This window comes from Schistocerca cancellata, chromosome 2, assembly GCF_023864275.1.
Source record: "Schistocerca cancellata isolate TAMUIC-IGC-003103 chromosome 2, iqSchCanc2.1, whole genome shotgun sequence".
In the NCBI taxonomy this organism is placed as follows: domain Eukaryota; kingdom Metazoa; phylum Arthropoda; class Insecta; order Orthoptera; family Acrididae; genus Schistocerca; species Schistocerca cancellata.
The window spans coordinates 971,159,065-971,183,540 of record NC_064627.1 but is presented as its reverse complement, the minus strand read 5'-3'; the positions used below and the strand labels follow the sequence as shown (position 1 = coordinate 971,183,540).

Here is a 24,476-nt window from a genome sequence, read left to right as displayed (position 1 = left end):
TGTCGTAAGAGGCGACTAAAAGGAGTCCATCCCCCTCACGGGGGTAGTTAGCGCCTGCGTCCGGAGACGGACGGTTCCACGACCTATAATTGTGGTCTTTTTGGTTTTTCACTAATCGTTTCTTCCTTCCTTTTGTTGGTTCCTTTCTTTGCTCTTCTTCACCTCACTGTCTTCCTTACTCTTTCCCTTGACTTCTCCTTGCCTTCTCATTGCCTTCTTCTCGTTGCCTTCTCATTGCCTTCTTCTCGTTGCCTTCTCATTGCCTTCTTCTCGTTGCCTTCTTCTCGTTGCCTTCTCATTGCCTTCTTCTCCTTGCCTTCTCATTGCCCTCTTCTCCTTGCCTTCTCATTGCCTTCTTCTCCTTGCCTTCTCTGGTCTCCGCCTCGGCGTTTGAGACAGTCTGTCCTCTTTCTCCCTCTCTCTCTTCTTTTTCCTCTTCTTCCTTCCTCCCTGTGCGTGCCTGAAGGCCGACCCACGCGTTCGCACGCGTAGCCAGTGACGGGGTAACGCGTAATTCCCCGCCCTGGGTAGACATGTAAGGCACACGCGTACCCACTGGTAAAGGCCAGGCCCGGGGAGGGGTGATTGCCTGAGCTGATACCTTCTGACCATGCCGATTGGTCCCTCCGTCTGTTTCTCGGGAGGTGTGTCCTGAGGTGTAAACATTCACCTAAGGCGGGAGTGCCCTCTGAGAGGGTCCCCACAAGGAAGGAGCGCGCCATCGGAGACGCTGGCAATCATGGGGGATTCCTCCGCAATGGATTCTACTCCATCTCTCTCGACTTCTGCCCAAAAACGGAAACGTGACCAGCCACCAGTGACAAAAGTACTACCGCCTGCCCCACAGTTCCTCGTCGTTTCTCGATCTGAGGACGGAAAGGATTTTTCCTCTGTCAACCCTTTCGTTATCCAGAAGGGCGTAGATGTCATAGCCAGATCTGTCAAATCTTGTACCAGGTTGCGTAACGGTACCTCTTTTCAGGCACAAAAACTGCTTCGGGCCACACTCCTGTACACGTTCCCTGTCCGGGTGGAGGCCCACTGAACTTTGAATTCGTCTCGTGGTGTAGTCTATACTAGCTCCCTCGACGGATTGACTGACGAGGAGATTCAATCTTTCCTCGCTGAGCAGGGCGTGACGGCTGTCCATAGGGTCATGAAAAAGGTCAACAATGACCTTGTACCGACCCGGACACTTTTCTTGACCTTCGATAGTGTTAAGCTGCCATCGCGCATCAAGGCGGGCTACGAGGTTATTTCTGTTCGCCCCTATGTCCCGACACCTACGCGCTGCTACCAGTGTCAGCGTTTCAATCACACTCGCCAGTCTTGTTCCAATGCGGCTAAATGTGTCACTTGTGACAGGGATGCTCTTGAGGGTGACTGTCCACCTACGTCTCCTCGTTGTGTGAACTGTCAGGGTGACCATGCCGCTTCCTCCCGCGACTGTCCTGTCTATAAGGAAGAACGCTGTATCCAAGAAATCCGGGTCAAAGAGAAAGTGTCCACCTCGGCTGCTCGCAAGCTATTTGCTAGTAGGAAGCCCGCGCTGCTCCCAGCGGGGAATTACAGTACTGTCCTCGCCTCTCCTCGGACTACCAGGGAGGTAGCAACCCAGACATGCGATCTGACCTTCAGCACCACGGTCGTCCGTTCGGCCAGTGCTAAGATCGCGCGGTCGACGTCTCCTCTTCCTCCCATCACCCCACAGACACCAGACCCTTCATCAGCTTCTGCTAAGACGAAGACCCCGAAGTCAGATGCACGGTCCTTCAAGAAGGAACCATCCCGTGCAGACTTCCTCCGTCCCTCGACCTCCCAGCCTTCGACCGGTACTTCCACCAAACGTCCTTCCAAAAAGGCTCATAGAAAGCACAGTTCTCCTTCTCCGCCACGGCGCATTTCTTCTCCTGCGCCACCCAGCGGTTGCCGCCCCAGGCCGTCATCCGTTTCGCCTGGCCGCACCGCTGGTAGCCGTACATCTGGCCGTTCACCGGCGGAGGAAGCTCCCCCTCCCGGCCATCCTCCCGAGATGGCCGATGAACCTATAGACCCAATGGACGATGACTGTCCGCCTACTGATAGCGGCGGCAGTGCTCGCTCGAAGCCAGGCCCTCAGCGGCCTTCGAGGTGACCCCCTTCTTTCATCTTCCTTTTCTTACGATGGCACTTATTCAATGGAATATTCGCAGCATTCGCTCCAACCGAGAGGACTTGAAGTTGCTGCTCCGCTTGCACCGTCCGCTCGTCGTAGCCCTCCAGGAAACGAAGCTACGCCCATGCGATCAAGTTGCCTTGGCACACTACACCTCTGTGCGTTTTGACTTACCCCCTGTGGTAGGTGTCCCAGCTCATGGAGGGGTTATGTTGCTGGTCCGGGATGATATTTACTACGATCCCATCACGTTGCACACTGGCCTGCAGGCAGTTGCCATCCGCATTACTCTCCCCACTTTTACTTTTTCCATTTGTACCGTTTACACTCCATCGTCATCTGCCGTTACCAGGGCAGACATGATGCAACTTATTGCTCAGCTACCTGCACCATTTTTGTTAACTGGAGACTTCAATGCCCACCATCCCCTTTGGGGCTCTCCAGCATCCTGCCCGAGGGGCTCCTTGTTAGCAGACCTTTTCAACCAGCTCAATCTTGTCTGCCTCAATACTGGCGCCCCTACTTTTCTTTCGGACACATCTCACACCTATTCCCATTTAGACCTCTCTATATGTACTCCCCAACTTGCACGCCGGTTTGAGTGGTATGCACTTTCTGATACATATTCGAGCGACCACTTCCCGTGTGTTATCCATCTCCTGCAGCACACCCCCTCTCCGTGCTCCTCTAGTTGGACCATCTCCAAGGCAGACTGGGGGCTCTTCTCTTCCAGGGCGACCTTTCAGGATCAAACCTTCACAAGCTGCGATCGTCAGGTCGCACACCTCACGGAAGTCATTCTCGCTGCTGCTGAATATTCCATCCCTCACCCTCCTTCTCCACGTCGCGTACCGGTCCCCTGGTGGACCGCAGCATGTAGAGACGCTTTACGTGCTCGTCGACGTGCTTTACGCACATTTAAACGCCACCCTACAGTGGCGAATTGTATCAATTATAAACGATTACGTGCTCAGTGTCGTCGTATTATCAAAGACAGCAAGAAAGCCAGCTGGGCTGCTTTCACAAGCACCTTCAACAGTTTTACTCCTTCTGTTGTCTGGGGTAGCCTGCGCCGACTATCTGGCACTAAGGTCCACTCACCAGTTTCTGGCTTGAAGGTCGCGAATGACGTCCTTGTGGCCCCTGAGGCTGTCTCCAATGCCTTCGGCCGCTTTTTCGCAGAGGTTTCGAGCTCCGCTCATTACCACCCTGCCTTCCTCCCCCGCAAACAGGCAGAGGAGGCTAGGCCACCTAACTTCCGCTCCTCGAATCGTGAAAGTTATAATGCCCCATTCACCATGCGGGAACTCGAAAACGCACTTGGCCGATCACGGTCCTCCGCTCCAGGGCCTGATTCTATTCATATTCAGATGCTGAAGAACCTTTCTCCTGCGGGTAAAGGTTTTCTTCTTCGTACATACAATCGCATCTGGATTGAGGGACATGTTCCCGCATGCTGGCGCGAGTCTATTGTTGTCCCGATTCCTAAGCCGGGAAAGGACAAGCACTTGCCTTCCAGTTGTCGACCTATTTCGCTTACCAGCTGTGTCTGTAAAGTGACGGAGCGAATGGTTAACTCTCGATTGGTTTGGCTGCTCGAGTCTCGACGCCTACTTACCAATGTACAATGTGGATTTCGTAGGCGCCGCTCTGCTGTTGACCATCTGGTTACCTTGTCGGCCTTCATTATGAATAACTTCTTGCGGAAGCGCCCGACCGCGGCTGTGTTCTTTGATTTGGAGAAGGCTTACGACACCTGTTGGAGGGCGGGCATTCTCCGCACCATGCATACATGGGGCCATCGCGGTCGCCTCCCTCTTTTTATTCGTTCCTTTTTAATGGATCGACAGTTCAGGGTACGTGTGGGTTCTGTCCTGTCCGACACCTTTCGCCAGGAGAATGGGGTGCCACAGGGCTCAGTTTTGAGCGTCGCTCTCTTCGCCATTGCGATCAATCCAATAATGGATTGCCTCCCAGCTGATGTATCAGGCTCCCTTTTTGTGGACGATTTTACCATCTATTGCAGCGCGCAGTGTACACGTGTCCTGGAGCGCTGTCTTCAGCGTTCCCTTGACCGTCTTTACTCCTGGAGTGTCGCCAATGGCTTCCGTTTTTCTGCCGAGAAGACGGTCTGTATTAACTTCTGGCGCTACAAAGAGTTTCTCCCACCGTCCTTACGACTCGGTCCCGTTGCTCTCCCAATCGTGGAGACAACCAAATTTTTAGGCCTTACATTTGACAGGAAACTTAGCTGGTCTCCACATGTCATATTTGTCCGCCCGTTGTACCCGTTCTTTAAATGTCCTCCGTGTTCTCAGTGGTATGTCGTGGGGAGCGGATCGAACCGTCCTACTTCGTCTATATCGGTCGATCGTCCGCTCCAAGCTGGATTATGGGAGCTTCGTATACTCCTCTGCACGGCCATCCATCTTACGCCGCCTCAACTCCATACAACATCGGGGTTTACGACTTGCGATCGGAGCATTTTATACTAGTCCCGTAGAGAGTCTTCATGCTGACGCTGTCGAATTGCCACTCACCTACCGGCGCGATATACTGCTTTGTCGGTATGCCTGTCGGCTACTGTCAATGCCCGACCATCCGTCTTATCGTTCCTTTTTTGACGACTCTCTCGACCGTCAATACGGGTTGTATGTCTCTGCCCTGCTACCCCGTGGAGTTCGCTTTCGTCGCCTCCTTCAACACCTTAATTTTTCACTCCCTGCAACCTTTCGAGTGGGCGAGAGCCACACGCCACCTTGGCTCCAGGCTCAGGTCCGCGTTCACCTTGACCTCAGCTCGCTCCCAAAAGAGGTTACCCCCGGTTCGGTCTACCACTCCCGTTTTTTTGGAACTTCGTTCGAAGTTCATCAACATGACTTTCATTTATACAGATGGCTCTAAGACCAATGACGGGGTCGGGTGTTCCTTTATTGTCGGGGCACAAAGTTTCAAATACCGGCTCCATGGCCATTGTTCGGTCTTCACAGCTGAGCTCTTTGCCCTCTACCAGGCTGTTCTTTACATCTGCCGCCACCGACATTCTGCTTATGTCATCTGCTCCGATTCCCTGAGCGCCATCCAGAGCCTCAGTGATCCGTACCCGGTTCACCCTTTCGTACACCGGATCCAACGCTCTCTTCAGCAGCTGGTGGACGTCGGTTCTCTGGTTAGCTTTATGTGGGTTCCTGGCCATGTCGGTATCCCTGGGAACGAAGCTGCAGATGCCGCGGCCAAGGCTGCGGTCCTCCAGCCTTGGACAGCTTCTTGTGGTGTCCCTTCATCCGATTTTAGCAGGGTCATTTGTCGGCGCATTTTATCGCTGTGGCATGCCGATTGGGCTGCACTTACAGACAACAAGCTTCGGGCCTTAAAACCTCTTCCCGTGGCTTGGACGTCCTCCTCACGCCCTTCTCGGCGGGAGGAGGTAGTTCTGGCTCGGTTAAGGATTGAACACTGCCGGTTCAGCCATCGCCATCTGCTGACGGCTGCGCCGGCGCCGTTCTGCCCATGTGGGCACTTGCTGACGGTTCGACACATTTTAATGTCCTGTCCAGATTTTAACACACTGCGTCTAGATCTTAACCTGCCAAGTACTTTAGATGCCATTTTAGTGGATGACCCACGAGCAGCTGCTCGTGTTCTTCGTTTTATGAATTTGACAAACCTCTCTAAGGACATTTGATGATGCTGTTTTTTAATCCTATGCCTGTCAGTCTGTCTTTTATCGTGTTTTCCCTTTTAGTTGTTGTTGTCAACTTGTGCCTCGCGGTGCATTCTTAGAGTAGTCAGGGCGCTAATGACCATTGAAGTTGTGCGCCCTAAAACCACAAAAAAAAAATGATATATCGTCAATTTTAGCAGATGACACGCGATCGGCCGATCGCGTTCTAGAGTTCATTCGTGCCAGTGAAATGACGTCAGTCATTTGAAGCTTTTTTTGTGACAACGAACCCCTTTCTGTAGTGGATTTTTAAGCCTTCCTTCTGCTTTGTTTCTCCAATTTTATGACTTTCGTTCCCATTGCTGCTGGTTTCCGTTTTCGGTTTTTTACTGCTTCCTAAGTCATAGACCGGGCGCTAATGACAATTGCAGTTTTGCGCCCTAAAACCAAAAAAAAACCTTGTTTATAGACAACGCGAGACCATAGATTTCCTGCATAGGTAGTATAATCTAAAGATACATTTTTATTGCGCCATTTAGATCGTTACTAAATCTGACGTTTATTTGCATTTCCTTAAAACGTGTTACTATTATTATACAGGGTGAGTCACTAACTATTACCACATAGAGTAACTCCGAAAGTATGATACGAGCTGAAAAGTTACCGGGACAAATGTTGCATGGGAAAACAGGGGCCACAATATGACGTTGGTTTTTCGTTGCTAGGTGGGATCGCGTCAGAGATATGAAGGTCACCTTCTTCTTTCTTTCTTATTTTTTGGTGGGGTCCTATAGCTTGGTACTTACTTTCTGATAGCGGCTATCGAGACGAATCCAATGAAGTAACAGTAAGGTCTTTGAAGGTCAACAAGGTGGCATGAACGTCCATTTACAGAAGATGGTCGAAGCGATAATCATTGGTATCAATGCAGTGCTGCATTATCACTTCGGCACTTATCGAAGCACATACTCTGACAATTCTCTCTTGCATGTCGTGCAAATTGTAAATATTCGCCGAATACGGCGTATCAAACTAACATGCCATTGACATGTAAACACCATTCGACGTTTTCGCAATGCAACACTGATAGGAACGGTAACACTAGTATCGGCGAATAAAGCGAATGTGAATGATGTATTTGCTCGAAGAACAAGTCGATATGCTTCTCATTTACGGAGAATGACAACTAAATTCAGTGAGAGCTACAGATTCACACGCTCAAAGATATTCTCAACGTACTCATCCTATACGTCGTAAATTTAAATGTGTGTCTGATAAATTGAGAACTGGATCTTTAAAGGATCGGAAACACTTGCGGCAAAGGGAAGTTACTGACGAGGGAACGGAAATTGGTATTCTTGCCACTGTGGTTAGAGATCAGCATGTTAGATCGCGTCAAATCGCAAGGGAATCTGGCGTATCCAGAGTAGTGTTGTTCGTGTTCTGCATCGCCATAAATATCATCTTCACCACATCAGTCTATCAGTCTTCACCAACAGTTAACTGGTACTAACTGTATGCGTCGCATTGAATTCTACCGGTGGGCTCAACTTCAGATTCAGAAAGACTACACATTTATTAATCTGATTTTATTTACTGCCGAGGCTACATTCACAAACCATCGAAGTGTTAATTTGCATAACAAGCATTATTGGGCAACTAAAAATCAATGTTGGCTATGTCTAGTTGCACACAAAAACCGTGGTCGGTGACTATATGGTATGGTATTCTGGAGGACAGAATTACAGGCTCCTATTTCATCAAAGGAAGCCTTAATGGTAGGAAGTACACCACATTCCTGCCAGAAACATTAGGTCTGTTATTGGAAGAAATACGTTCAGGAACAAGGACCAGAATATGGTAGCAACGCGACGGGTGTCCGGCACGCTTTTCGCTGATAGCTACAAATGAGATCCAGATACAGTTTCTAAATCGTTGGATTGTATGCGGAGGATGTGTGTCGTGGTCGGCTCGTTCGCCATACTTGACGCCTCTGGATTTTTTCCTGTGGGGATTCGTAAAAGACATTGTTTGTAAAGATGTTCCAACTACACCTGAAGATACGTGGGAGAGAATTGTCAGAGCATGTGCTTCGATAAGTGTCGTTGTGATAAGGAATACTCAATCCATGATAAGAAGATTGCAGCACTGCATTGATACCAATGGTCATCACTTCAAACACCTTGTATAAATGGACGTCCATGCCACCTTTTTGACCTTCGTTGACCTTCCAACACCTTACTTTTACAAATCATTGGATTTTTCTCGATAGCCGCTATCAGGAAATAATTAGCAAACTATAGCATCCCATTAAAAAAAAAACAAAGTTGACCTTAATATCTCTGAAGCGACACCTCCTAGCAACAAAAAACCGAAGTTATATTATGACCCCCATTGTCCCATGAAACTTTTGTCCCACAAACTTTTCATCTCCTATCATACTTTCGGAGTTACTCTTGGTGGCAGTAGTTAGTGACCCCCTGTATGTACAAAGCTGTCAATCATTATATCAATATTCATAAACGATACGTACTTGTTAACCATAACTGTATATGATACAATGTGGTGTGAGCTGTTAAAAAACTGGGAGTGAGAGGATAAAAGGGCAGGCATCCAACAAACCTGGGTCAGTAACTTGCAGACGGCGTAACTGCGATACCTAGTTTCATAATCTGAATTCTAATTCTGGGCTGTGGTACGTCACGCTGCTATGATGGTATTCTGTACGACATGACTTGTGCTTCGACGTAGCTATGTGTCAATTCACATTCCAGAACTGCTATGAGTTACATTAAGTTGGAGCATACCTCAGCTAGTGAATATCAAGATATATTCGGTTCCAGGAAATACACGAGTGGAGCGTTGCATAATTTGCGAAAGTTCATTATTCATCATTATTACTGTGCGATGAAATAAACCATACACTGTAATCATAGAATGCTTTCCGTCATGGCCGGGATTTTGCGTTACTAGCACTAAGTCAATGTCTAAGGCATAATTCTGAGCGTAACGTTTCGTCTTCCAGTTATCAAACAAATTTTACTAAAGCTCACAGTGCCACAGGCAAGGTAAACTCATGCTGGAGACAAGATGGAAGCGAGTTAGTATGTCGCAAGTGGGCAAGGTCGTAGATACATTCCGACGTTGATTGCCGAGTGAGGATACGCAGTTAGCAGGAAGGAGACAGTGACAGAAAACCAAAGAAAGCTATATGAGCATATTCGTTCGTTTGTATGACCCTTTGCAAGAAACTTCCTCTTTCTCAAGTGCACATAGCGAGGCACAGGTAGAGCAGTTAACAGCCGATTAATTGAATATAGCTGAATGAAGACACATTCGGTCACACCGAGCCTAGGTTTGTAGCCTTATGCTAGCTCCCTCTAAATACTCCAGCTCTCGTCACGAGCTGATCATTGGGATCGACGCCATTCAAATTAATAGCACTCGATTCCATGATAAGGTTCCGCGATAAGGTTCGATGATAACGATACTGTGGTGAAACTATGTCCTAGATGCTCCAGCACAGTCTTCGATCTAGCCGAAGATGTACTCAAAGTGATGGCGTTCACCTGATTAACTTCGTGCTGCTTGTCGCCTCCCATGTACTGATAAAGAAACTGCCGTCAGACAGCATCCCATCAGAGTGGTGCAATCGCAGAACTTCAGTGCGGAAGCCAGCAATGGGGCTTCTTGGGGTCCACGTGCCTGTTCAACATTTAGGCGTCTCTGGGTGCTCAAACGTACCAGGAGTAGGGAGCAGATAAACCGACCGCGACTGCCGACACAAGGAGCATCACGGATGGGTCATGGCAGAGTTCAGAGTGGGACCGAAGACACTCGAGCAGCTAACGCGAGAACCGTTTCGCACTGGATAACGGCCGCGCTTGCTCACCAGTAACCCGTCGTAGCGCCAGGGTCGCTGACGTCTCTCGTTGTGGACCCGCTGTTATGACTCGACAGACGTCAGCTAGCATCCAGCACGGAGTTGAATGAGCAACAGCCAAGGGTGGTGCGAAACGGTGACGACTTGTAGACATTGTGGATAAGTGAATGAGCTATAATAACGTTATACTGGCGTCGTTGACACTTCATAGGTTCCCAACAGCTATCCTGACTTCTGAGGTGTTTCCGCTCGGCTGCTTTCTGAATCTTTAAAGCCCCTGATGCCTCCAGCGATGGAAGATGAAACGTTAGGCGCAGAATTTTGCCATGTAGCACGGCCTAATGCCCATAAAACTAATACAAGCAATAATGCATTGATTATAATTTTGTTTACCGAATTTCCGGACTTTTTTTATGAGCTCGCAATTGTACATTGTTGCTATGTCTGCACTTTTGTATAGTAGTAATAATCATCTACATGCTGTAATACCGTGGCTATAGTCTATGCGGCCCACTTTTTCTTTTCGGCACAAAATAACGAGGCAAGGCAATACATTTATCGGGCGTGTTAGCTCGAAACTTGATTAATCATTTTCTTTCGGCATTCACTAGACGGCTGGAATGAGGACGTACATGACGAACTACCTCAGTGTAACATTGTAGGAAGAAGTCGTCCGAACTCAGGACTGCCGGAAGGTGATCTCCATTTCCGGCGGCTGCGAGTACAGTTTGACAACCACGTTTTATTTTTTGTTTTAGGCAACGCGGTAACTAAGACGCTACCCTTGCGTTTTTCTCTTGCTAGATTTTCACCTGCCTCGAGATGACTGGGTGTTTGTGTTGTCCTCATCATTTCATCATCATCCAGGAAAGTGGCGAAATTGGACTGAGCAAAGGTTGGGAAATTATACGGGCGCTGATAACCACGCAATTGAGCGCCCCACAAACCAAACATCATCATCATCACATTCTCTTGCTAGTTAAAGGAATACTGTAAGCAAGTGAATATTATTTCTTAGAGAATTTCACTGACTTTACAACAGTTCTCATTTACAGGACGAAACATTCTTGTATCGTAGTCGTGCGAGAGAAAGAAACTGAAGAATGAAAAGTGTAGACCATAACCACATCACTTCAGTTATTGTTGTCATTGCAGTAAATGATGAAGCAAATCACCTTCCTGGTCCTTCTGAGCCTTTTAGAAGGGATCTTAGCATTACATGTTTAACTCCCCCCTCCCCCCCTCCCACCCCACCCACTCACTGGTGAGTCCGTGCTTGGATACCACGGAACCCTGCTGCATGTATATCCTCCTGCTATGCTTTTTCCCTCCGTTGGCGAACATGGCTAAAATCTTTTTGGGATCTATCCTGAATTTTCAGTATCCTGGCATCAGAACAGTCCCTCCACTAATTTTTCGTCCTTCCTTCCTTCCTTCCTTCCTTCCTTCCTTCTCCTATCCTTCCTCCTCTTCGGCGTTTGAGGTTCTTTTCCTTCTTACTCCTTGTGCGCTCTTGAAGTCCAACCCACGTGTGTGACACGTAACAGGTGACTGGTAACAAGTAATTTACAGCCCCTGGTTGACAGATAGGGTTCGCATATGCCACCCTCAGTCTCCCCAGGTACAGGCCAGGCCCAGGGAGGGGTGACTGCCTGAGCTGTTACCGTCCCAAATTTCCAAATGGTCCCTCTGTCACGTGTTCGGGAGGTGTGACCTGAGGTCTGAACCATCACAAATGGCAGGTGCACCCTCCTCTGAGGGGGTCCCCACCTCTGGAGACACTGGCAATCATGGGGATTTTCTTGCATTGAGCCAGTCATTTTCTTCACAGTGAATGTCTGCTGAACGTAAATAGAGTGAGGCTAACAAATTAAAGACCCTCCCAACTGCACCTTGGTACCTCCTGGTTCCGCATACTGAAGACGGTAAGTCCTTTGCTGCGGTTGATCCGTTTCTTGTAAAGAAAGGTGTTGATACAGTTGCCAGCGCTGTGAAATCCTTTTATCGTTAACGCAATGGTACTTCGCTTTTGGAGACTACTTCAGATTCTCAAGCAAAAAAAAACTGCTTGCATTATGGCTCATCCATGGCTATCCTGTTCATGTCGAAACCCGTTGAAAACTGAATTCTTCACATGGCGTTGTGTACACTAGGTTAATAGATGGACTGACAGAGGCAGGAAACCAAACTTACCTCTCTGATCAGGGCCTCACTGCAGTCCATCGGGTGATGAAACGATAGATGCATCCTCAGTGCCCACACGCACTCTTTTCCTCACGTTTGATAGAGCAGTGCTTCCATCCACGATCAAAGCAGGCTATGAAGTTATTACGCCTAGACCATACATTCGGAACCTGATACACTGCTACCAATGTCTTCGTGTAACTTACGGTAGGAATGCTAACGAGGCAGATTGTCCGCCTCCTTCTTCCAGCTGTATCAACCTACTCCCAAAATTGTCCCGAGTATCCCAATGAGTGGGCCATCCAGGAGATTGGTGTGAAGGAAAAAGTGCCTTTCCCTGTGGGTTACACGTTGTTGGCTAGTCGGAACCCACGTGTTTCACCATGCAGCACTTACACTATTATTTTAGCTACATCTTGCTCTACGAAGGACATGGCAGTGCACACATCAGACCCCAAATTCAACACCACCGTTGTAAAATAGACTAGTGTCACGGTAGCACCCACTTCTCCTTCTCCACCCGCTATGCAATAAGCCACTAAACTTTCGCCTCGCACAGCAAAATCACCTACTACACAACCAGCAAGTTGGAAAGGACAGAAAGGATACTGCTGCAAAGACTTCTTACGAGACCTCCCCCAGCCAACACCCATGCGAATAGTTATCTACCAACTGCAAAGGCTCCAAGAAATAAACATCTTCGCCGACTAAGAGATCCTCTTCAACGGTGTCTGCGCCAGCCATTTTTCTGTCCTGGGCCCCGCAAACTGACCGAGGGACACAGGCTTTTAAATTGCGTCGTCTGCTCAGACTGTCTCAGTGCCCTTTAAAGCCTCTATGTGCAGTCAGTCTATCCCTTAGTGCAACGGGTCGAGGAAAGCTGCCCCTCTGCCACTCTTGATGGAGCCACTGTGATGTTTCTGTGGGTTCCTGGTCACGTCGGTCTGACAGGAAACGTGGCCGCTGGCACTACTGCCAAGGCCGTAGTCCTCCTACCTCAGCCCGCTAGTTCTTACATTCCCTCCGACGATATCTGTGTTGCCGTCTGTCAGCAGATGGCGTCAATTTGGCATCACCACTGTTCTTCCTTCAAGGGAACAAACTCAGGGGAATTAAACTATTTCCAGCGGCTTGGTCGGCTTCCTCTCGGCCATTTCGTCGCGAGGAGATAATTTTAGCTCGGTTGCGTCTTGCGCACTGTCTTTTTAGCCATTGCCATGGTGATCCCCCAGCACTTTGAGCTCATTGTTCTCAACCTCTGACGGTTTGAAATTTCCTGACTGAATGTCTTGCTTTTAGCCACCTACGTTGTGATTTGTTTGTCGTCTGAGTTATCGTCCGTTTCAGCTGACGACACGAGGTGTGACGACTGCGCTTTACTGTTTATCCGTCGTAGCAATTTGGCGAAGGACATTTAATCTCAAGTTCAGGCCCTCCGTTGTCTCTATGGCGTATTTTATATGGCCCTTTCTCCAAGAGAAAGTTCCAGTTTTTAGCTGTCTTTCCGTCCGTCGATTAAGCTTATCGTGAAGTCGCTTTTAACTACTTTTTCTTCTTCGTGTTCTACGGTTCGGGCACCTATAACCTTTGTTTTTCTTTTGCGCCCTAAAACAAAACAAACAATTGCATCTTTAAAACGATACTCCGTCGAGTACTGGCATTCTGCTGTATTATGAAACGATATATTGTATTAGTATGGTAATCTTAGTGAACATGAAAGCCGAATTTTGTTTCAGGTGTTCTGAATGACTTAACCAGGATGGTACTGGTGAATGCCATTTACTTCAAGGGCGAGTGGCAAAAGACGTTTAATAAAGCTCTTACATCACCAACACCATTTCATGTTGCCCCAGGATCAACAAAAAATGTGAACATGATGTACATTAAAGAAAACTTCAAGTACGCTGACGTACCTGAACTGGAATCCCAGGTCATGCTTCTCCCATACAAGGTACCGTATTAATCATGAACCTACAGTAATTCTACGCTAAATAAGTTTGATAGAAGAAGTAACTTTATGAAGCAGTGAGATATTTAGATACAAGAAATAATTTTAAAAATTCAAGCTTCACAGTGCTAACACAAAGCAACAAATGTTTTGTTATTCTATCAGTGATGATCCTTTCACGTGTGAGAAACGAATGACAAAATAGTTGTTCGAGAACTAAATTTAGTGTCGGTGCTGCATTGTTGATGAAGATCTATAAGAACTCAGACTACAGACGTGGAAAATTTACCTTTATTACTTAACCGTCTCTATTTTGTTGATTGAATGAGTTACCTGAAATGCGAAACTGTCTCTGTGACCCGTGTGAAATTGTGAGCTTTATACAATATAGAGCAGTTTTGACCAAAGTAACATATGCATTCACTGATTTTCTTTTCCACGCAACAGGGGGAGAGGGTCAATATGTTGATAATACTGCCCAGAGAGCAGAACGGCCTTCCGAATCTTGAGAAGAAACTCACCAACATAACTCTTCAAGACATTTTAGCCAGAACGAGCAAACGAGAAGTGCGTGTGTTTTTACCAAAATTCAAACTGGAATACAAAAAGGAGCTTACATCGACGTTACAAACAGTAAGTGAAAATAACACTAATTTAATGTAGTAACAGTATTTCACATCAGTTACGTAATGTAATGAAGCAAATGTTCAAAATCATACCGCTAGTCGCCTGTAACTTGCCGAGAGTTCTGTCACATCTGCATGACGTACCGTAATTAATAGCTAATACTGACACAGGTGAAAGTATACCAGAATGAAAACGAAAACTTTCGAGTAACTGTGGGTCCGCGAACAAACGTTACTGAGATAATTACGAATATGTAGTTACTAGCTACCAACTTGTTCAGATGTATCTGAAATGTAACTTACCGATTAAGTCGCCATCTCTTAGCTTTAAATTCTTTGGCGAAAGAGAGAAAACTTGCTTGTCATATTACCAAAACGCTGTGTGACTTAAGTACTTTGAGGATCATATGTGATATTCAGTGTCGGAATGAAACACATGCGCTTTACAGACCTTTTTATATTTTTTACATAATTTACTACTTCACGCCCATAAATTCTGTGCCTAATTAGTTTCATTATTAATAGCGCAAGTTGAAATCCAACCTCTCAGTCGCCCTCACATACTAATGCAAGAAGTAGCAGATACTTCACACAAGAAACAACTATGTAAAATAGTCTTTGCACATGATATCAAACAACGAAAGTAGGAGAGGTCGAATGAAAAAACTGTGATAGACGCAGAACACATTTTTCTTATTTTAATTAAATCGCACTCATTAGAATATAGTCCATAATAGATGTGATGAATACTGACAACTATCTGATACGCCTCTAACCTGCGATGTCCAACACTGAATTATAGACTTTGTCAATCTCTTCGTCCGTGATGGCACATCTGAACGGCTTTAATGCGGATCATTTTGATTTCAGTAATCCATTATTCACTGCTAAAAAAGAAGGCACGGCCCTATTTAGTTTCCAGAGGAGTGCAAGAACACAAATAGTCAGGTGCTAGTCCACGGTCACTAAGCTGATAGATTCTGACGAAACATGGAATATTTCAAGGTCAGAGAACGGTCTTGTCCTAATACTCCGTAACCCTGGTCATCTTAGTAATGCGACAAATTTTTTTGTGCGCCTGTGAGAAGTACTTCAATAAGAATATAGGGTATAGCTAAATGATGATTGTGTGAAAACTTGATTACTTTGGAGAGCCAGTTTACAAAATAATTGCAGTTTATAGTTGTCTATTTATATTGGTGCTGACTGGCATGCAGCATTAGAGATAGAATAACTCCTAACCGATGCTTCTTTATTTACTTGCTATTACACAAGACGTGTAGTATTTTACAATTATTACACTTGGTTTAGAATTCGCTACTAACGTCTGTCTAATTTTCAGCTTGGTATTACTGACGTGTTCGATGCCAGCAGGGCAAATTTGACAGGTATTAGTGACGAGCCACTAGCAGTTTCCAAAGTTCTGCACAAGGCTTTCATAGAAGTCAATGAAGAAGGCACAGAAGCAGCAGCAGCTACTGGTAAGTAATTTGGGAATTACTCCAACGACGCAACCTCACGGGGAGTGTTACTTTTATACACACACGGGTGGTTCCTCTGTACCACATTGCACAGCCTAATAACAAATAATTAAACAACTACGGAACAAGTTACAGATCTCAAAAACCCGAGCGAGATGGGTCGGTGTGAGATAGCAAATTTGATTGTGGAAGTGAATGCCAGAAAGAAGTCCCTGGAAAGTAGTTCTCAACACAGCAGCAAATAATTCGTGTAGCAATCCTCGCTTGAATCGGGAAGCAGAAAGTCGAGTTAAATAACGTAACAAGAGGATATGACTGAAAACGATATGACATAGTTGAGCTCCCGACCAGTGCTTACAGAGGCAGTATGGCTCCAGCCGATGGGACCAGGTGATACACTCGGAACGCCATCGATTCGAAGTTGCCGGTCCCCGAAACATCTTTGACTCCACAACATCGGTATCTTCGGTGATGGTATCAATGGCATAATCCGGACGAGATAGGAAGATGATTTCCTCGTTATCAGACTTCATATCACTGCTGATAAGGCGACTCGAACACACCACACTTGGATAGTATTCGGAGAGACACAAATGAATTCGCAATTACATGGACAACCATGATCTGCAGAATGGAATGACGACGGTGAAAATCTGTGCCGGACCGGTACTCGAACCCGGATTTTCCGATAATCGCGAGCAGCCGCCTTATGATTCGGCTGTCCGTGCACGACTCAAGGCCATACCTCAGCTTCCATATGTCGTCAACCATACATCTACAACGTGTACTCCCACAGCTATTGTGTACATTCCCGTATAGTGAGACATTTTACTTGGAAGTTGCTTCCTCGACGCCAACGGATGAATACGATATTGAAGTGCCTCTGTTATTCCGAATTACGATGCTGGGTTCCTTTGGACACGTGCACGTCCAAAGGAACTTTGTATCGTAATTCGGAATCACACCGGCACTGCAGTGTTGTCGAATTCTAAGAACTTTATTGCTTGCACTTTCTTACCAATGACTAATTATGAGTACTATGTTAAGCTACAAATTTATTTCACTACGTGGAGATCTAGTTCTGTGATTCACGCGTTTCATACGGACAATTATGAAAGCTGCAAACATATGTGCCTACATGGCGACTGCGTCAATTGACTACTCAGTACTAGAATGGTAAAGTCGAAAGAAAAGTCCCGCGCAGTGTGTTTGCCTCGAATGTCAGAACTTCAAACACTAGTGGGCAGCGTGTTCGTACTTAAAACACTGTAACTTTATTCGAAACGAGTCGACAGTAACCAATATGATAAGATAATTAGGAACGTTTTAGTGGAATTAGGTCCTGGTTCACAAAAATCGTAAAAAGGACCAATATGTCTGTGCATCGTGTTACCTTTTCAACATGACTCGGTCGTCCTTGTCACGATAGAAAACTGCTAGGCGAATTTGCACTCTCACTTAAGTTAGTTTTTAGCTTAAAGTGCTTCGTTTATTTTACCCTAAATAATCATAATTTTTGACTGTTTATGACCATCCCTTGAGATACTAAAACACAAAGTCGGTGTTTTCCAGTCGGGGACACACACAATCAACTCCGTTTGCACAGTGAGGTGCTGAATAGAAGCATCAATATGAAGATCCGAGCGTTAGCCCAAAATGAAAATTGGTAGTCACACGCTGCAACTATGTGTTGTTCAAAGCCTACTGAGCAGAAGAGAGGTGGTCTCCTACGGTGTGAAATACAGTCTGTCTGGATCTTGAACTGCTTCATTTCGTGGAAGCAGTAAGCAGGACATTTTCATTTGTGTGTGTCGAGGACACTTGGCTGAGGTTTATATAGCATGTACATCTACAGAGATGTTCTGTAGACTACTGTGAAGTTCATTATAGATGGTACTTAGCGTTGTATCACGATTTAGGGTTTTATCCCGTTCCAGTCGTGTATGGAGCACGGGAAGAATGACTGCTTATACAGTTCTGAGCTCGCAGTAATTGCTGTTGCTGTTGCTGTAGTCTTCAGTCCTGAGACTGGTTTGATGCAGCTCTCCATGCTACTCTATCCTGTGCAAGCTTCATCATCTCCCAGTACCTACAGCAACCTACATCCTTCTGAATCTGCTTAGTGTATTCATTTCTTGTTCTCCCTCTACGGTTTTTACCCTCCACACTGCCTTCCAATACAAAATCGGTGATCCCTTGATGCCTCAGAACATGTCCTAGCAACCGATCCGTTCTTCTAGTCAAATTGTGCCACAAATTTCTCTTCCCCTCAATTCTATTCAATACCTCATTAGCTGTGTGGTCTACCCATCGAATCTTCAGCATTCTTCTGTAGCACCACCTTTCGAAAGCTTCTATTTTCATCTTGTTTAAACTGTTTATCGCTCATGTTTCACTTCCATACATGGCTACACTCCACACCAATACTTTCAGAACCGACTTCCTGACAGCCGGCCGCGGTGGTCTAGCGGTTCTAGGCGCTCAGTCCGGAACCGCGCGACTGCTACGGTCGCAGGTTCGAATCCTGCCTCGGGCATGGATGTGTGTGATGTCCTTAGGTTAGTTAGGTTTAAATAGTTCTAAGTTCTAGGGGACTGATGACCTCAGCAGTTAAGTCCCATAGTGCTCAGAGCCATTTTTTTTACCAATTTTCTCTTCTTCAGAAACGCTTTTCTTGCCATTGCCAGTCTACTTCGACCATCAGTTATTTCTCTGCACAAATAGCAAAACTCATTTACTACTTTGTGTCTCATTTCCTAATATAATTCCCTCAGCATCACCCGACTTAAATCGACTACTTTCCATTATCCTCGTTTTGCTTTTGTTGATGTTCATCTTATATCCTCCTTTCAAGATACTATCCATTCCATTCAACTGCTCTTCCAGGTCGTTTGCTGTCTCTGACAGAATTACAATGTCATCGACGAACCTCAAAGTTTTTATTTCTTCGCCATGGATTTTAATTCCTACTCCAAATGTTTCTTTTGTTTCCTTTACTGCTTGCTCAGTATGCAGAGTGAATAACATTGACGATAGGCTGGAACCCTGTCTCACATCCTTCTGAATCACTGCTTCCCTTTCATGTCCCTCGACTCTTATAACTACCATCTGCTTTCTGTACAAATTGTAAATAGCCTTTCGCTCCCTGTATTTGACCACTGCCACCTTCAGAATTTGAAAGAGAGTATTCCAGTCAAGATTGTCAAAAGCTTTCTCTAAGTCTACAAATGATATAAACGTAAGTTTGCCTTTCCGTAATCTGTCTTGTAATATAAGTCGTAGGGTAAGTATTGCCTCGCGTGTTCTAACATTTCTACGTAATCCAAACTGATCTTCCCCGAGGTAGGCTTCTACTAGTTTTTACTTTCTTTCTATTATCATGATCTATACGAGAGCCCATATTTAAAGGACTGAAGTGCATTCGTAGATTGTTAACTTAGTGCTGGTTCGTGGAACTTCCTAAGTAGCCTTTCACGGATTAATTGGCGTATGTCTGAAGGTGTCTGCCAATTCACCTTTTTCTGCATTTCCGTGACGCTCATACGTGATTCAAAGCACAACTGTGACAATTCGTGCTTTCCCTCTTTGGTTAAGTTCTGTGTTCCCTGTCCTATTTGGAATCGGTCACATACACTATATCAACATTATAGGATGGGTCGCACAATTATTGTGAGCAATCTCCTTTGTAAACTGATTCCAGTTGTCCAGCATCTCGTGAAAGAACGGACCCCACCTTGTTGAAGTGCACAATTTTATATTTCTCTAAATTAGATGCTAAGTTTCCAAACTTCGCATGACACTGAAGCCTGAGAAAGATCTGATTGGCTATTTGAGCAAGTTCGTGTAGATAGTACAAAGTCTCTTCCTAAAAGTCTGAGGTCATTATTGTTGTCTGCCGCATCGTTAATTAACGAAATGAGCAATAGACATCCCAACACATTTTCCTCGGACAACCCTAAAGCAATTTCTACATACATCGATGACTATGCATCCAGCCGCACGGGATTAGCCGACCGGTATGAGGCGCTGCAGTCATGGACTGTGCGGCTGGTCCCGGTGGAGGTTGGAGTCCTCCCTCAGGTGTGTGTGTGTGTGTGTGTGTGTGTGTGTGTGTGTGGGGGGGGGGGGTGGGCTTAGGATAATTTAGGTTAAGTAGTGTATAAGCTTAGGCACTGATGACCTTAGCAGTTAAGTCCCATAAGATTTCACACACATTTGAACATCTTGACTATGCATCCAAGTTAAAATGGTTCGTCGGCCCTACCAAGAATAGTGCATCTATCTTACTGCCTTATATATGACACGCGGAATGTCAAGTGAAAAATGAGAGAGTTGGGTTTAACCTGACTGATGTTCGGTGGTCGGCATGGAGCAAGTCATTTTATTTCAGACAGTTCATTACGTTTCAGCTCAGATAATCTGAAACAAATGTTCTGCAACAGACTGACAGTCTCCTACGGCTTACGCATTGCGTTTTCGATACAAACTAGTTTCATTAAGCTTCACTTATTCTACAGTCCTGAACTTATATACGTGTTCTACATCAGTTGCTTTACAAATACTGTTTGCCACGTAGCGCCCTCTCGTTCTCGAACACTCCTATTGGTCACATATGTGTACAATGGTTGATCAACTATTCTTCTAATCACAGTACTTCTACATGCACTTGCCCTGGGGTAAATATGCCAGCATTGAACATGGAATGACACAGGCACTGCAATGGCGTATTTATCTGCCAACACCAGGTAGCGACTTTCACTTACACTAATAGCCATTAAAATTTCTACACCAAGAAGAAATTCAGATGATAAACGGGTATTCATTGGACAAATACATTATGCTAGAACTGACATCAGATTACATTTTCACGCAGTTTGGGTGCATAGATCCTGAGAAGTTAGTACCCTGAACAACCACTTCTGGCCGTAATAACGGCCTTGATATTCCTGGGCATTGAGTCAAACAGAGCTTACATGGAGTGTACAAGTACAGCTGCCCATGTAGCTTCAACACGATACCACAGTTCATCAAGAGTAGTGACTGGCATATTGTGACGAGGCAGTTGCTCGGCCACCATTGACCAGACGTTTTCAATTGGTGAGAGATCTGGAGTATGTGCTGGCGAGGGCAGCAGTCGAACATTTTCTGTACCCAGGGAGGCCCGTACAGGACCTGCAACGTGCGGCCGTGCATTATCATGCTGAATTGTAGGGTTTCGCAGGGATCGAATAAAAGGTCGTAACACATCTGAAATGTAACGTCCACTGTTCAAAGTGCCGTCAATGCGAACAAGAGGTGACAGAGACGTGAAACCAATGGCACATCATACTATCACGCCGGGTGATACGCCAGTATGGCGACGACGTATACACGCTTCCAATGAGCGTTCACCCCGATGTCGCCGAACTCCGATACAACCATCCTGATGCTGTAAACAGATCCTGGATTAATCCGAAAAAATGACGTTTTTCCATTCGTGCATCCAGGTTTGTCGTTGAGTACACCATCGCAGGCGCTCTTGTCTGTGATTCAGCGTCAAGGGTAACCGCAGCCATGGTCTCCGAGCTGATAGTCCATGCTGCTGCAAACGTCGTCCGCTGTTCGTGCAGATGGTTGTTGTCTCGCAAACGTCCCCATCTGTTAACTCGCGTATCGAGACGTGGCTGCACAATCCGTTACAGCCATGCGGATAAGATGCCTGTCTTCCCGACTGCTAGTGATAAGAGGCCGTTGGGATCCAGCATGGCGTTCCGTATTACCCTCCTGATCCCACCGATTCCATATTCTGCTATCAGTCATTGGATCTCAACCAACGCGAGCAGCGATGTCGCGATACGATAAACCGCAATCGCGATAGGCTACAATCCGACCTTTATCACAGTCAGAAACGTGATGGTACGCATTTCTCCTTCCTACACGTGGCATCGCAACAACTTTTCACCAGGCAACTCCAGTCAACTGCTGTTTGTGTATGAGAAATCGGTTGGAAACTTTGCTCATTTCAGCACGTTGTAGGTTTCGTCGACGCGCCAACCTTGTGTGAATGCTCTGAAAAGCTAATCATTTCCATATCACAGCATCTTCTTCCTGTCGGTTGAATTTCGTGTCTGTAACATGTCATCTTCGTGGTGTAGCAGTTTAATGGCCAGTAGTGGAAAATGTTCTCCCTGTACGGGAATTAAATAATGTATGTAAGAGCACAGGTTGTGCGCAGGAACGACAACATACAACATATGGATGTTTGGGTCTGGTTGTGAGTTGTACAAGGATACCCAAATCGGTTAAAGCAACCGCTCGCGTATAGCGGGAATTACGGATTCGAGTCCCACTCTGGCACAGAGTTTCGTTATCGCCATTCCCTCATACACCTGGTGGTTGTTCGTATTAGCAAATGCGAATACATCTCATCAATATTTCACCTTCCTCATTGAGATACGGCACTGCTGTTAATTTAGCTTACAGGACATACAAGTATTTCTAAGTGTTCTGCTTGCACTTTGTACTTTAATGATGAACGCTACTGCAGCTTTTTCATTATTAGTGTTGTCACTTTCAAAATGGACAGCCTCACAGCCTCCTGCTGCGATTAGATATATTATCAGCATGAATGTGCTTCCGATCTAGTTGGAACAGTTTCCAGACAAGACCTTTAATATTACTTCGAACAATGCCATGTTTCAGTCACCACTTCCGAAACTGTAATTATTTCAATTGATACTGGATAACTAATGTCTAAACAGGTGACGACAGTGTGATTGGACAACATCTGTGCTATGAACTCAGCTTTCATGAAGGTTCTGGTTATTTGCGGTATGTAGGTCAGGTGGTCGATAGGACAGAATTGTATCTGACGGCATACCCTCACGTCATGGGACAGTGCTAAGAGGTTGCAATTTAATCCTGGGTATTGGTGCAAAGACTTGTGATCAGCAAGTTTACGCCACCAACCTTCCTGTACCCATTGCCGTAAAGGCAAAGGAGAAAATTGGCAACAGCTTGCGGCGTGCCCGAACGGTGTTCCTTCCAAAGACTGACCACGTCCGATTGAGCATGAGTTCGGTGATCTGACGTGACCTGATGTATCTACCTCCACACGGCCGTTGACTGTGACTGATTCACCACCTCCATTTCACATTAGCGTATTCTTTCCAAATGAGAAAATACACTTCATCAGTAACATAACAATAAAAAGTGGTAGTTGCACGGATTACTGAGCTATCAGTTTTCAGCGAGCTGTGACTGATAGTTTGATTTTAGAAACGAGATGTGACTGACCATGTGCATCGTCCCTTTAATTTTTCTCGGGCTGTTAACTAGAGGAGTCGAATCACGTACCCAGACTTGGGTTTCTCTAACTGCAAATGAACTTTGTGAGCCTTCACTATAAAGTAAGACGTATATTATAGATTTTCTTCTGTCTGCACTGGGTTAAATAACTAGCAAATTTGGTGAATGACTGGAAACAATAGTATTTTTGAAAAACCCCTTGTATGTTGTTGTTTTGTTGTGTACTGCGAAACCTTGCGGAACTGGCGGTTATGAACTTGCAGTAAAATCATTTTAGTTTGTCTTGACATTGTTCCCAGTGGTTTCCAGCCGCTGCTATATTATTAGAACGTATTTCAAAATGAATTTTCTTCGTATTGCTACTTAATGTTTCTTATAACTGTACAATACAGCTTGAAACATAAAATAGTACTTTCTATTATATTCTCATGTCTCTCTCTTATTTTCAGCTGTTCTTATCGGCCTCTCTCTGACCCTTCCTTTACCTGACCCACCCGTCATCTTCAAGGCAGACCATCCGTTCGTGTTCCTGATACTGGACCAGCAGACACACACGGTTCTGTTTGCAGGTCGCTACTCAACTCCTCCTTCATAAATTCTGGTGGACGAAGACTTCCATGAAAGTTATTTTACTTTTGAGAAACACTTATTGTGTTAAAAACAAATGTGTGTTTTCTATGACCTGTAATTATTCCTAAACAGGAAATGGTATGCAGAACGCAGTAAATATGGTCTGAAATATGTGAATAATGTATTATATATATGTCGTTGAATAATCACACTGTAAAATGTCTGTCACAATAGTATTTGAGGAACTATTAAAATGAAATCTGGATTTTAAAGTTCACAGGCTATTTTGTGTTCATTAATTTTCCCTCCTGACAAGTTAGATGCCTCCACCACGATTTCCTCTCCTGCATCAACTTCATGTCAGAGTACCACTTACAGCCCACGTCGTTAATTATGAACTGGATGTATTCAGATTTCCTTCTTTCCTTACTTCCTTACATTTGATAATCTTTAAGACTTTCTCCTCCCATGGTAGTTATTTCCTAATGTGCTATCCCAACATCGTATTTCTTCTTTTGATTTGTGTTATCCCTTTATTCCTTTGATCGCAGATCCTGTGGAGAACTTCATTTCTTATCCTATATGGCGACTTGATTTTCAGCACCCTTCTGTAACGCCGTATCTCAGACTCTTCGGTTGTGTTATCTCCGTTTTCTTTAGGCTAGGAATGCTGGTTTT

At 45.5% G+C, this 24,476-nt stretch overlaps 1 protein-coding gene across 1 annotated transcript in view; it reads left to right on the top strand.

Annotated features, from left to right (window-relative positions):
- The window catches only part of LOC126162932 (serpin B6-like), a 57,017-nt gene extending 32,944 nt beyond the window's left edge, over window positions 1–24,073 (top strand). The window contains exons 4-7 of the mRNA XM_049919755.1: window positions 13,623–13,837; window positions 14,282–14,467; window positions 15,803–15,941; window positions 23,678–24,073. Of these exons, the coding sequence (XP_049775712.1) occupies window positions 13,623–13,837; window positions 14,282–14,467; window positions 15,803–15,941; window positions 23,678–23,823 (686 nt within the window). The 3' untranslated portion in view covers window positions 23,824–24,073. The remainder of the gene's footprint in view (window positions 1–13,622; window positions 13,838–14,281; window positions 14,468–15,802; window positions 15,942–23,677) is intronic.
- Window positions 24,074–24,476: the final 403 nt, after the last annotated feature.